Consider the following 13088-nt stretch of genomic DNA (forward strand, 5'->3'; position numbering starts at 1 on the left):
CGAGCAGCAGCTAAAACTATGGTGGGCATCGCTTTCTGGGGAACTGAGGCTCAAAGGAATTACGTGACTTGTCCAAGGTCACCAAGCTGGATGGCTTTCTGGGTCCCAAGGGAGGAGGGGGCTGGGGCTAGGACTACTAGGCTTCGAGAGAGGATTCTGAAGCTGGAGCTTCTGGATCCCGGGCTGTCACCTGTGGGTGCGGTTGAGCTGGCTCCGGCAGGGGACGGAGTCTCGGATGCAAGTGCCACTGATGGGGTCGGCGGGCTCCACAATGACGAAAGGCCTCTCTTCCAGCGTGGCCACGGTGAGGTGCTGCGTGTCATCCACTGGCTGCAGGAAGCGGCCGTAGCGGGACCACAGCGGGTACTTGAGGCGGAGAGTCTGCTGCTCCCAGCTGCCCACCTTGGCCAAGAGCAGGGGATTCAGGCTTCCTGAGGGGGACTTTCTAGAATGTTCTGGCCTTCATGGCCTGCCTTCCTCGTAGCCGCGAGCTCCCAGCTCCTTCTCCCTCAGATCCAGGAGTCTGGGCCTCCTCCCCCGCCTCTCCCTTGGACCCAGAAACCCTTTCCTCCTTCAGACCCACGAGTCTGGGCTTTCTTCTACCCGAACCCAGGGGTCTGGATTCCCAGTCCTTCCCCTTAGGACCTAGAAGTCCAGGCTCCCAGCCCCTTCCTCCGTCAGAGGCCAGAATCCAGGGCCTCAGCCCCCACCTCTGCCAGGAGTCTAGGTCCTCATTGCTTCTTCCCCAGGACCCAGGAATCCAGACCCTCTCCCACGCCTGAGGTCAGCGCCGGGACTCACCACCTCCCACGTCCTGTCTCGGGTGAGGGAGATGACCACCAGGGAGGGGTTCACCAGGAAGCCATCCTCATTGAAGGAGTAATCCCGGTTATCCCAGGTAATGTTCATGAAGTACCTGCCCAGCAGGAAGGGAGGGGACACGTGGGGACCTGAACTGGACCTTGGCAGCTGAAGGCCGAGAAAGTCCCCCTTCTACTGACCAACCCCAGCGCCCAGTTTGAATCTCTCCTCTAAGTTCCTGAAAACGCAAATACGCCTTTTCTCTGGTAGGCACTCTCCCTTGGCAGCTCGGTGCCTCCAGGACCAGATCCCAGACCCTCAGCCTGGGTTTGAGGCTCTAGGGGACCCACCTGCCTCTGCAGCCCGATCTCTGATCACTGCCCACCGTCAAACTCTCTCCGCCCAAATCCTTTTTCTGCCCCACGAATACTGAATGCAGGGTGTCCCCCAAACATATCAAGTGGTTTTCTATCTCTAGGCCTTTGTAGGTGCTTTTCTCTCTGCCTAGAAAAAAACCCTTGGACTTCCCTGGCGGTCCAGTGGTTAAGACTCTGCACTTGCACTGCAGTGGGCACGGGTTCGATCCCTGGTCAGGGAAGTTCCACATGCCGCGCAGCGTGGCCCAAAAAAGAGAAAAAAGAAAAAAACCCTTATTCTCTCCCTCCTCATCCTGACCAGTTCTTAGGTGTTCAAGACTCAGCTCACATGTCCCTTCTTCTGGACAGAAGCCCTGGGAGGGTCTCTGGACTTCCAGCTATCTCTATTATACAATGGCACCCTGTGCTCTGAATGCCTGTCACATCACCGAGGTCACTGGACCAGACCCTCAGCTGCCATCCTTGCCTCCTCGCTCCCCTCCAGCCAGGCCATCAGTCCCCAAGCCCCGTCCTTCCTGCCCCTGGGATATCTCTGCCCCATCCCCTCCTCTCTGTCCCCACAGCCCTCCTGGACCCCTACCCCAGCCTCCTACTTGGCCTCCAGCCTCCAGTCTTTCTCCTCCAGTCTGTCCCCACCCCACCCCGGAGAGGTCTTTCTATACCCCAAACTGACTCCACCTCTCCCCTGCTCATAGCCCACCCATGGCTCCCCAGTGCCCCAGAACAAAGTCCAAGCCTCTCAACCTGGCATTCAAGGCCCTTGTGGCCTGGGCCCCTCCACCTAACCAGCCTCATCGTTCCCAACCCCTAATTCTCCACCCTGAGCTATTGTGGTCTCATCAACCTGCCCAGGTTTTTCTCCCCTCTGGTCCTTTGCACAATGCTCTTCCCCCTGCCTGGATTTTCTATTTCTGGGGGACTCCCAACTGCCCTTGCAATCAAATCTAAACCCCTAACCTGGCCTAAATGCCCTACCTGAGCTGGGCCCCATGTTACTCCACCATACGCTGCCCACTTGCCCACTGTGCTCCAGGCACACTGGCTTTATTTCAGGCAATTCCAGCCCCAGGGCCTTTGTACCTGCTGTTCCCCCTCCCTCTCTTCACTCAGATCTTAAGATAGTTGGCTCTTTCTCTCTCTCTCTCTCTCTCTTTTTTTCTGGCTGTGCTGCGCGGCTTGTGGGATTTTAGTTCCCCAACCAGGGATTGGAACCTGGGTCCTCGGCAGTGAGAGCATCGAGTCCTAACCCCTGGACCGCCAGGGAATTCCCTTGGATCTTTCTCTTTATCCTTTTTTTTTTTTTTTTTTAACCTCCAAATTTCACCTACTTGGAAAGGCCTTTCCTGACGACCTCACCTAACCTAGCACCATAGACATTTGTTATACATTCTACCTGCTTTATTTTCATCTCAGAAGTTATTACCTGCTGATGTTTTTTTCCTTTCTTTTCTTGTCTGTGCACTGATTGTCTCACCTATGAGACTGTAAGCTCTGAGAGCAGAGGCCGTGTTCAACATTATACCCTGTTCATAAAGCAGGGCTTGGCACACCACAGACTCTTGACAAAGGGCTTTTCAATGAATGAAATGGATGAATGAATGAGCAGTTTATTCTTCAGGTCTCAGCTTAGATACCACCTCCTCTTGGAAACCTCCCTGACTCCGTAGGCTGACCCATGACTTGTATAGCCTAGTTTGGAAGGTTGACTGGGGCCAACACAATTCCTCTCCTGGGAGGAAGTTAGCTGTGAGATTTGGAGGCATGGGTGATGGAAAGGATGGGCTGAAATGGTGAGTACGATGAAGGAACAGAAATTCTGGGTAAGCAGAAGAACTGGACAGCCCCTGGGAGTGGCAAGCCTGAGACAGAGATAGAGATAGAGACGGAGATGAAGATGGTGATGAAGATGGAGATGGTGATGGTGATGGAGAGGGGAAGGGAGAAAGATAGACAGACAGACACACACACACACACACACACACACATAGAGAGAGAGAGAGAAGCAGAGAGGATCAGAAAGAGAGAATCAGAATGAATGGAAAGAGTAGCTGGAATTGAGGAATTGGCCTCAATTCCTGATGTCTGGCTTTCTGTGCATGTTTATCTTTCCAATAAACCCCTTTTTCCCCGAGGAAACTTGAATGACACTCTGCTTCCTGCAACCAAAAATGTCCTGGCTTTGCAGTACTCTCCCCAGTGCTCCCACAAAGTCCGTGCAACCTCCATTATTGCAAATAACATGCTGTGTTGTCATTATCCCATCCCTGTCTGCTACCCCTACAGGACCCTGTGTTCTTTCAAGAGAAGTCCATGGTCTTATTCATCTCTGCGTTCCCAGTGCCCAGCATGAGCCCTAGTTCCTAGCGGGCGCTCAGTAAGTATTTATGAACGAGGGATGCTTTTCTCATCCTCTTGCCCTTGGATCCTGATTCCCAGCTCCCTACTTCTCAATTCTCCTCCCTTAGGCTTTCTTCCCCACCTATTGCCCCTTCCCAAGCTCAGCTCATCCTCATTTCAGCATTAAAGTTCTCTCCTTCCACTGTCTGTCACCAAACTCATCAAGTTCTCACTCCCAAAGCTTCCTGGGGTGGAGAGGCTGTTTCCCACCAAATCCTGGTCTCCTCTTATAAAATAATCATGTGTCAGCTGGGCACACACCTGCCCAGCTAGAATTGACATTCCCCGAAATTCCTTGCAGCTAGCCCAGGGCACGGGCAGGTGATATTCAAACTCTAACAATCAGTGCAGCACAGGCACTACCCAATCAGAATCGATGTCTAGCCAATCTGCATGGATGCGGCAGTACACAACCAATAAGTCAGTCCTGGCCCAGTGACTACGTTCTCACCGATGTGATGTAAGACTCGTCCCTTCCACCTCACTGGCCATAAAGGAAATGGCTTGTTCACCTCCTCGCTTTCCCCCTTTTCATGCGCTAGAATTCAGACATGCCCTACAACCCAGCTTCGACTGTGCGGAAAGGAGATGGCAGAGCAACAAGGTGGGAGGGTCCTGAGTCCCTGAATGATCACATGGAGCGATGGAGTCTCCTGATAACCTGAATCGTGCATCTCTGGACTGTTAAGTGAGAGAGGAACAAACTTCTACCTTGTTTGGGACATTGGATTGTTGGGTCTTTTTGTCACTGAAGTTCAACTCCTACTCTAACTAGGGTATTTCACCAAATCTAAGATGCTATCAACTAGAAAATGTGTCACGATTTTCACCTACCACAAAGGAAAAAAATGCACTGCCCGTGAAACCTTGGTAGGCTATCAATTGTTAAGACATGTCTTGGTTTCAAAGACATTAAACTATGCAAAAACGCACATCCTAGAATCATGAAATATAGTAATACACTCACTGTATCTCAGGTGCTTTTTTCCAAATCACCTGATTTAACCCCAGAAAGGAGACCCAATTACACTCGTTTTACAGAAAAGGAGACTGAAGTTCTGAGAGGGGATGTGACCCATTTGAGGCCACTCAGGCACAAGTACCCCAGGTACTCAGGCTCAGGAATCTTCCCACAGCCCTCCCAGCCCAGCCCCACTCACCTGTGTAGACTCTCCCCTCGGTGGGTGCGGTTTTGGGCGCGACAGTCATGGCCAAGTTCAGGCAGGAAGCCATAGTCACGCAGCAGGGCCTGGGCACCTCTGGCCACTACGGCCACGCCAGCTGCCACACGCCGGGCCAGATCATCCCTCCAGCCTGCCGAGCGCACTGCAAACAGCCCGGCAGGCAGTGGGGCGCCTCCTGGCAGAAGAAGGGGCTCCCCAGGGGTGCCCGAGCCCCCGCCTCCAGCCAGCTGGGGCCCCACCATGAACCAGACGTAGCCGGGCCCAGTGAGGCCAGCCTCCTCGGCTGCCCGGAACACAGGCTCGGCCTCCTCACGGGCACAGAAGAGCAGGCGGATCTGCGCACTGACACTACGGAGCTGGGCGCCCAGCACGGCCTCGCCAGCCCCGGGGTCCAGCGTCAATGCCCCGCGGTGCTCCCAGCCCACCAGGCTGCCATCAGTCAGCACCTCAATATAGGACAGGAAGGCCCGGTGGCCGGGGGCACGTGTGGTCACAGCTACAAAAGACGTCCAGTCGTATTCCTCCAGCACCTCGAAGATGACCTGAAGCTGCTGCTCTGTGGACGAGCCCAGCTGCAGGAAGGTGGAACCCTTCTCCTGCGGGGGAGGAGGAGGGGGGTGTCAGGCCACCCCACATGGAGACCTCAGCGCCCAGCAGTCAATAAGGGACCTTCAGCGGCCAGTGAAGGGTTCACAGCTCCCAGGGGTCCAAAGGGGACCTCATCTCCCAGCAACTGATAAGGGCATCACAGCTCCCAACGGCCAAAGGCAGCTCACAGCTCTCAACGTGGCAGGCTGACTAGCTGTTCGGCAAACCCAGCTCCTTTCCTTGCTGGGGCACAGAGCTAGACCTGGGTTATGTTTAGCCGCAGGACTGAGTTCTAGGCTCATCCATAAAAACCTCTCCCCCCATGCACCTTACTCTCCCCTGTCTGAGGGCAGATGCAGAGGCCCCAGAGAAGAGACCTAGGGGATTACAGAGCCAAAACACGGAGGAACCTGAGTCCCTGAGTCACGGCTTGGAGGCGAGCCAACTCCAATCAAGAACACCTGTTTGGATTTTAGATGAGTGAGAAACAACCTCCTATTGGGTTAAGCCATTGAGAAGTGGGGGTTTATCTGTTACAGCAGCTAACATTACTGTAGTGAACACATTCAGCATCCTGGGAGGGAACTACAGTTCCCAGCATCCACTGAGAGGGACTACATCTCCCAGCAGGCCATGAGGGTGCTGAAGGTAGTCTCTCCCAACTGGAAGAAGCTTTGCTGAGTAGATTTGCCCTTCTCTGCTTTTCTTCCTACCTTCCTGTCCCCTCCTTTTCTGTTTCCTTTTCTGGACTCTCTTCCTCAGTCAGAATTCTAAACATAGGAGTGCCCTTGTTTCCTCTTTTCTTCTGTCCTCTCTCCCTGGTGATCTCATCCAAATCCATGGGTTTAAACACTGTTTCCTGTGCTCTCCAATATGGTAGCTACTAGCCACCCATGACTATTCACATTAAAATCAATTAAAGTTAAATAAAACTTAGTTCCCTGGTTGCACTAACCACACGTCAAGTGCTCAACAGCTACACATGGCTGTGGCTATCATATGTGACAGAGCAGATGAAGACCACCTTCATCATTGCAGAGAATTCTATTGGACAGCCCTCGGGCCCATATCCAGACCATCTCCAAGTCTTCTCGGCTCTCTGTTCAAAACATGACCTCAGCTGTTCAATCCTCACTATGGGCCCTGTCATGGCCCTCATTGTTACCACTCTCTTGCCTCGACGACAACATCTTCCTAACCCATCTCGACTTCCTTTCTCGCACCTTCCATTCTCCAGACAGCAGCCAGAGTGATCTTTTCAAAATAGTAATTGGATTGCCTCCCTTCTTGGTTGAAAACCTTCCAATAATTCTACATCAGAATCAAAGCCGAAGTCCTCGCTGTGGCCCACAAGGCCCTGCATGACCTGGTCCCCGTCGCCTCTCTGACCTCATCTCCCGTCACCCCAACCTCTTTGCTCTTCCTCAGACACCTCAAGTTCCTTCTGGCCTCAGGGGCTTTGCCCTTCACTGTCACCTTTCTCGGGGACACTTTTCCCCCCAGCTCCTCCCCTCCTCAGTCCTCAGGTCCAGCTCAGTTTTACCTCCTTGGGGAGGCCTCCCCTGACCACCATCTATTGAAGCCATGTCCTCGGTCATTACCTCTCCTTCAGGACAGATTTTACTCTCTGTTATTTGTTTCTTCTGTCTCCCCATTAGAAATGCAAGCTCTGTAAAAGCAGGGACCTTGTCTTTTTTTTTTTTTTTTTAACCTTTCATAGCTGTATTCCCCAGAACCTAAAACAGCCCTGGCACAGAATCAGCCAATAAATCTTCCAGTAATGCGATGAGACAAGCAAGTGTACTTTCTCCCTAGGCATGTGCCTGCGGTTAAATGTGCACCGGTTAGGGCTGTTGTCCTGAGGGGATGAGGCCTCCCAGAATGCCGTGAGAGCACTGAGAGGCCCTCACCCTTGGCAGGTGGAGGTGTGCTCAGGAGACCACATTCCCAGTATTCAATGGGGGCACAGATGCAGCTGTGAGGACTACTCTTTCTTCCATTCAGAAACACTAAAGGGACTACATTTCCCAGAAGGCAACGGGTGTGCACCCAGCAGGCAGTGAAACAGAGGGGCATACATTTCTAAGCAGCAATGGAGGTACGAGGGACCACGTCTCTCCGTATGCCAAGGAGGTGGCAGCCAGGAAGTAATAAGTTCATCTCGCAGATGATCTGCCTTCAAATCTTTGGACAACCCCATGCCAAAGAGAAGAAAGTTGGACAGAGATCTTTCCCAGACTGCTCTGGACACGAGAGAACTACGAGTCCCAGCCTCCAATAGTGATCTAGTCACAAAGCCGCCGGCCCCCACAGCAGGGAATTGGTGGAAACTTAGGCTCCACCCACTCAGGTGGCCCCATCCTCAGGCGAGTCCCACTTCTCAGTTACACTGGCTCCACCTCTGAATAGGCCCCGCCCCTTCTCAGGCACCTCCTCTTAGCTGACCACTTCTTAGTCCGCACACAAGGCTTGTTCAAATTCTGCCCTTCCCTACCAGAAGTCCACTCCAGCTGGCCCCTCCTGTGCCCTCGGGAAGCAGGCCTCTCTCCAGGCCACAGCCAGCTCCAGCCTCTGCCCCCGCCTTCCCTGTAGGCTCCTGGCTTTGACCTCTCATTGGCTGAGCCTACCTCTTTGGGGGGCCTTCATCTTTCCAGGACCACCCCCTGGATTCTTGCTTTCCAAGCCTTACAGTTGGGTACGCCCACTCCCAGACCGTCTTCCTCTCTAGACTCCGCCCCTTTAGTACAGAGCAGGGGTCCTGTCCTCCCTGGCCTCCCCCGTCACTGCCTAGCCCCGCCCCTTCCCTGACTCACCCCTTCCTTGACTGGCCTCTCCCCACTTCCTAGCTGCATGGTTCTACCCCTCCCTCGCCCTCTCACTTAGGACACCTCTCTTTCTCATACTCGTCTTTTCACCAGATGGTTCTGTCCTCCTTCGTTGACCTTTAGACCCAATGCTCAGCTGGCCGGGGACCTCCCTTTCCCTCAGTACCTGATACCCCTCTTTCCTGGTCCCTGTTCCTGCCTTCCTGGCTCCCGCCTCCTCTCCAGCCCTCACCCCTTTCTGAACTCCATTCCTTTTTAACTGACTCCCCCTCGCTGATCCCAGAGCCCACCCCTCACTCCGACCTTGCCATCTCAGGCGTGTCCCTTCTCGTTCCCAGTCCCCGCCCCTCACTGGCCAGCCCCGCCTCTTCCCCAGATCCCACCCCCTCCCCTGATTCACCTCTCTCGCAGCCTCTCAACTCTTTCCATAGCCTGATCACCCCAGACCCTGCTTCTAGATGATTCCCCGGCACACTCCGTTCCTCCTATAGACCACGCCCCTCCAAGTCAGCTCCGCCTCTTACTTAGACCTGACCCTTACAAGTGTCCCCACCGCATCCCCGATGCTGGCCCTCAGGGCTGGCCCCGCCCCCTTACAACCCCGCCCACCCACGACGGGCCCCGGCTCCGCCCCTCAGCCTCTGGCCCCCGCCCCGCCCGCGGGTTGCGCGCACCTTGGGCGTGAGCACGAGCGCGGCGCCGCCGTGCACGGCCACGATGGGCAGCGAGGTCTGCGCCGACAGGAAGTCAAGGATGGGCGCGACGGCGGGCGCGCGCGAGTCGTCCTCGAAGACGACGCCGTGCACCCTCAGCCCCGACAGCAGGTCGCAGAGCTGCAGCACGAGGCTGCGTGGGTCCGAGCCGTTGAGCACCAGCGCCACCGGCCGCACGTCCAGGCCCGGGCTGCGCACGGCCGCCGCCACGGCCGGGCCCAGTCGCGCTGCCTCGGTCGCGTACGCGGGCCCCGAGAACACGAGCGCCACGTTGAGAGGTCGCGCCCCGCCGGGGCCCCCGCCAGGCCCGCCGGCCCCGCCCGGCCCCGGCACCTCCTCCGGGAACGGGCTGGCGCAGGCCAGCGCCAGCAGCAGCAGCATCTTAGCGGGGCCCCGAGGGCCGCGGGGGCCACCGGCGCCGCGCATCGCCTGCGGGCCCTGCCGGGCGGCCTCTAAGCGCGCAAGCACGCGGGGAGGGACACGGAGGAGGGTGGGACGCAGAGACGGGGAGACACGGGGAGCAGAGAGAGACACGAATGAGAGACACAGAGATGGAAAGACAGAGACAGGGAGACAAGGTATAGGAAGAGATACAAGGAGAAGGGGAGATACAAGGAGAGAGGGACTCAGAGATAGACGTGAGAAAGGTTGGGGTGATAGAGAGATACAGAGGCAAAGGGAGAGATACAGAAGCAAAGGAGAGACAGAGACCGAGGGAGAGATACAGAGGCAAAGGGAGAGACAGACAGGGAGAGTTGAGGTGGGTAATGGGGACAGAGAAGATACAGTGGTAGGGAGAAGAGATAGACAAGGTAGGAAGGGGGAGGACAATGAGACAGGACAGATGGGAAACAGACCCACAGAGATGGGATCAGAACAGGAGCAGAGAGAGACCCAGGAAGATAGGAAGAGATGAAAACAGTCACAGAGAGATGGTCAGGGAGAGAGAGTGATGGGGAGAAGGAGGGAGATGGAAGGAGAAACAGACAGGGATAGAGAGGCTCAGAGTAACAGAGGCAGAGAGAGATAAGGCGGAGTGACAGATATAGGGAGGGAATGAGAGGCAGGAGAGATGCAGAGATAGATGAAGGAAGGTGGGAGACATAAGAGGAACGAGAAAGTTGGACAGAGAGAGGAAGATGGAAAGAAACCCAGGAAGATGGAGACAGAGACCCCACAGCCACCAAGAGACACGCACACAAGAGATGGAGAAACAGGCAAAATCAGAGATTGAGGGAGGAGGCAGGCAGAGCAGACAGAAAACACAGGAAGACAGAAATAGCGAGGCAAAGAGCAAGACCCCCACCAGGGAGGTGCCCAGCACAGACATGAAAGGAAGGCCAGGAAGGCGAGTGGCAGGAGGGATCAAAAATAAAAGGAAGAAAAAGTGAAGGGGAACAAAAAAAGAGAAAGGGAAAAGGGGTCAGGTGTGTGGGGGGAGAGAAAGAGAGAGAAAAAGAAATTAGTGGGGCATCCTGCGGAGAGAATATGCCCCCCACGACCTTACCCCTCCATTTGAGCACAACCCCCAACCCATTTTTGGCCCCGTATTCCTGTCCCTGTCCCCCCATTCTCAATGAGAGCTAGAAAGAGTCATGGGCCAGTCTGAGCTGCGGGGTTGGGGGGCACAGCTGTGGAGAGCTGGGGGGAGCGGGGGTCCCTGGCTCCCAGCCCAGAGCAATTTAGTAAATGAGAGGCAATACAGCGTCTCTTCCTGTGTTCCTGTTGAATACTAGCTGCCTGGGGTGGTCAGGCTGGGAGCCCAGACTCCTGGCTCCTGGATCTGAGGGAGGAGGGCACTGGGGGCCTGAACTCCTGGTTCTCAGGATTTAGAGCCTATAGAAGGGGCTTCTCGAAGGGGTGAGGGTCCAGACAAGGAAGGGTTCACTCTTGACTGTCAATCAGGCTCCTATCCGGTTGCCATGGTAGCGCAGGCCTCTATCCACCCCACAGACAGCTAGGGTAGGGGAAAGGCTCACACCCCTTCCGCTGCCTAGAGGCCTCACCCCCCACACCCTTCCAGCCTTCCCAGGGACCCTGGGCCACTGTCTCCCTAGGGATGGGGGCAGGGGCTCCCAGCATGCCCAAATCCTGGCTCCCCCTCGCCCCTCCTCTCCGCTGCCCTTCCCCAAGCAGCTGGCTCAATCAGTGCTCAGAATAGCCCCCCTCTGCCCCAAAATAACCCACAGCTGTGGCCTGGCGCCCCCACCCCCACCCCAGGATAACACACGCTCTCCCCTCCCTTCCTGGTGGCTGCTCACCCCTTCAGCCCCTCCTCTGCCTCTCTCAGACTCACCCCTGCCTGGCCTCTGGCCTTGGGGACCCCGGGGTCCTACTTCCTGCTGAAGCCCAAGAAGGCAGCTCCAGCCCCACCCTTCTTAGGAGGCTGGATGCCCAATTCTTTCCTGTGAGGGATTTGGGAGGGCAGTCTCCCACCCCTCCAGGGACAGATAGAGAAGCAGTGTCCCCAGCCACTGAGGGACTCTGGCGTTCCAACCCCCCAAACCTACACCCCCAGGGATCACATTGTCCGGGCCTCCAATCTCCACCTACTCATGAGTCTCTGTCCCCACTTCCATCCCCAGGGGGCCAAAGAGTCCAGACCACCATCCCCTCCCCATCAGGGGCTCCGGATACTGCGCCCCCAGCCCCCTTCTCCCTCAGACGCAGAAGCCCTATCCTCCAACTTCTCCCATAGACTCGGGAGTCCTGGCTGTTGGGCCCCCTCCTTCCCCAGGACCCAGGAGTCCTGGTGCTCAGTTCCATCCTTTCCCAGGATGCAGGAGTCCCGGCTCACTCCTGCCCCCTACTCAGGAATCTGGCTGCCCAGCCTCCTTTATGCCCAGGACCCAGGAATCCAGGCCCATAGCCCTCTCCTCCCTTAAAGGACCCTTTTTGGTCTCAAGCCCCATTTGTCCCAGCATCCTGGGCACCCCCCAGCTCCAGTTGCCCGGAGTCACCCCACTCAGGTCCTATGCACAGTACAGCCTGTCCCTCAGCTGAGGAGGAGGAGGGTGCAGAGATTCCTGGTGTGTCCCTGTCTCCATCACTCCCCCCCATCCATCACAGAAGAGAGGAGAGGCCACTTCGATCAACAGCCCGCCCCCCCACCTTCGCGTCGTGCTGCAGACGGCTTCCCGTTCCCCCCCTCCAGCCCTGTTCTCTCCCCACCCTAATCCTGGTGCTTGGAAGAGGCTAGAAGGGTATTCCAGAACCTTGAGGAAGGGATGGTAGCTTGGGGCGAGGGCTGCCAGGGCCTGGATGCTCTCAAGGTCCTTGGCAGAGGTATTAATAGCAGACTCACAGCCGAGGAGGGAGGGGAGATGGAGAGGAGAGAGGGGGGAGACTGATGCGGGCAGGGGGTGGGGGGGCAGAGGGAAGGTGAGATGGAGAGATGGGGGATAGAGAGGGAAATGGGGCGTCAGGTGCATGGGGCTGGGGAGAGGGATCAAAGTGTCAGAAATGGGGGGTTAGGAGACCTGAGGTATAGAGACCTGGGAAAAAGGGCTCAGAGAGGGAGAAGGAGATAGGGGGCAGAGAGTCCCCCAGAGACCCCTGTTCCCCATTCAATCCCCGTCCTTCCCGGAGGCCCCTGGCCAACTTTCCCTGTCCTAGATCTGGGGGTCCGCGTTCCCACCCCCACCCCTGCATCCCCTACCCCAGCCTTACCTTTTCATGACCCTGTTCTGTGGGGGGTATTGCGAGGGTGCCAGGAACGGAACCGGAGTCCAGCGACCCGAAGATTCGGCGGAGGGCTCAGGGAGCCGCGGAGGAGGTGGGGTGGGGGGCAGGCCCTGGGGCGGCGGCGGTGGCGGGGACCTCCTGCCCGTCCCTGGCTCCGGCTCTCCCTCCTCTTCTTCGGTCCGTCCTGCCCTGTCTGTCCCCCAAGGTTGCGGCCACTCAGACTAGGCGAGGACGCTGCTACACATGTTGCGCTGGAAGTTGGGCCCCGGACATTGCGGAGGCTGTCGGGGTGTCCTCTCGCTGCCCCGACCCCGTGGGGATCCCCCCTCCGCCCACCCGGGGTGCCCCCCTCTGCCGCTTCAGCCCCGGCTCCTCCCCCCCGTCCATGTGTCCGGTCCCGCCTCTCCCTGGCTCATTCGCATCCCCCCCCACCCCCCCACCCCCGTGCCCTTAGCGCTCCCCCCCTCCCGCTTCTGTGTCTGTCTGTCTGTCTGTCTGGGTCACCTCTGAAGCCGGTGG

General features: G+C 56.8%; 1 protein-coding gene, 1 long non-coding RNA gene and 1 other non-coding gene across 3 annotated transcripts in view; 2 read left to right on the forward strand and 1 right to left on the reverse strand.

Annotated features, from left to right (window-relative positions):
- The window catches only part of GRIN2D (glutamate ionotropic receptor NMDA type subunit 2D), a 29385-nt gene extending 20074 nt beyond the window's left edge, over nucleotides 1-9311 (reverse strand). The window contains exons 1-4 of the mRNA XM_059906173.1: nucleotides 8847-9311; nucleotides 4736-5355; nucleotides 802-916; nucleotides 191-402 (exon numbers count right to left, since the gene is read on the reverse strand). Coding sequence (XP_059762156.1) covers nucleotides 191-402; nucleotides 802-916; nucleotides 4736-5355; nucleotides 8847-9311 — 1412 coding nt within the window. The remainder of the gene's footprint in view (nucleotides 1-190; nucleotides 403-801; nucleotides 917-4735; nucleotides 5356-8846) is intronic.
- LOC132354321 (uncharacterized) lies at nucleotides 755-4184 on the forward strand. Its single transcript, XR_009499235.1, has 3 exons — nucleotides 755-898; nucleotides 3462-3552; nucleotides 4118-4184. It is a non-coding gene; the product is annotated as an uncharacterized LOC132354321 (long non-coding RNA).
- TRNAA-UGC (transfer RNA alanine (anticodon UGC)) lies at nucleotides 1327-1399 on the forward strand. The gene has a single exon. It is a non-coding gene; the product is annotated as a tRNA-Ala (tRNA).
- Nucleotides 9312-13088: the final 3777 nt, after the last annotated feature.

Source organism: Balaenoptera ricei, chromosome 19 (genome assembly GCF_028023285.1).
Source record: "Balaenoptera ricei isolate mBalRic1 chromosome 19, mBalRic1.hap2, whole genome shotgun sequence".
In the NCBI taxonomy this organism is placed as follows: Eukaryota; Metazoa; Chordata; class Mammalia; order Artiodactyla; family Balaenopteridae; genus Balaenoptera; species Balaenoptera ricei.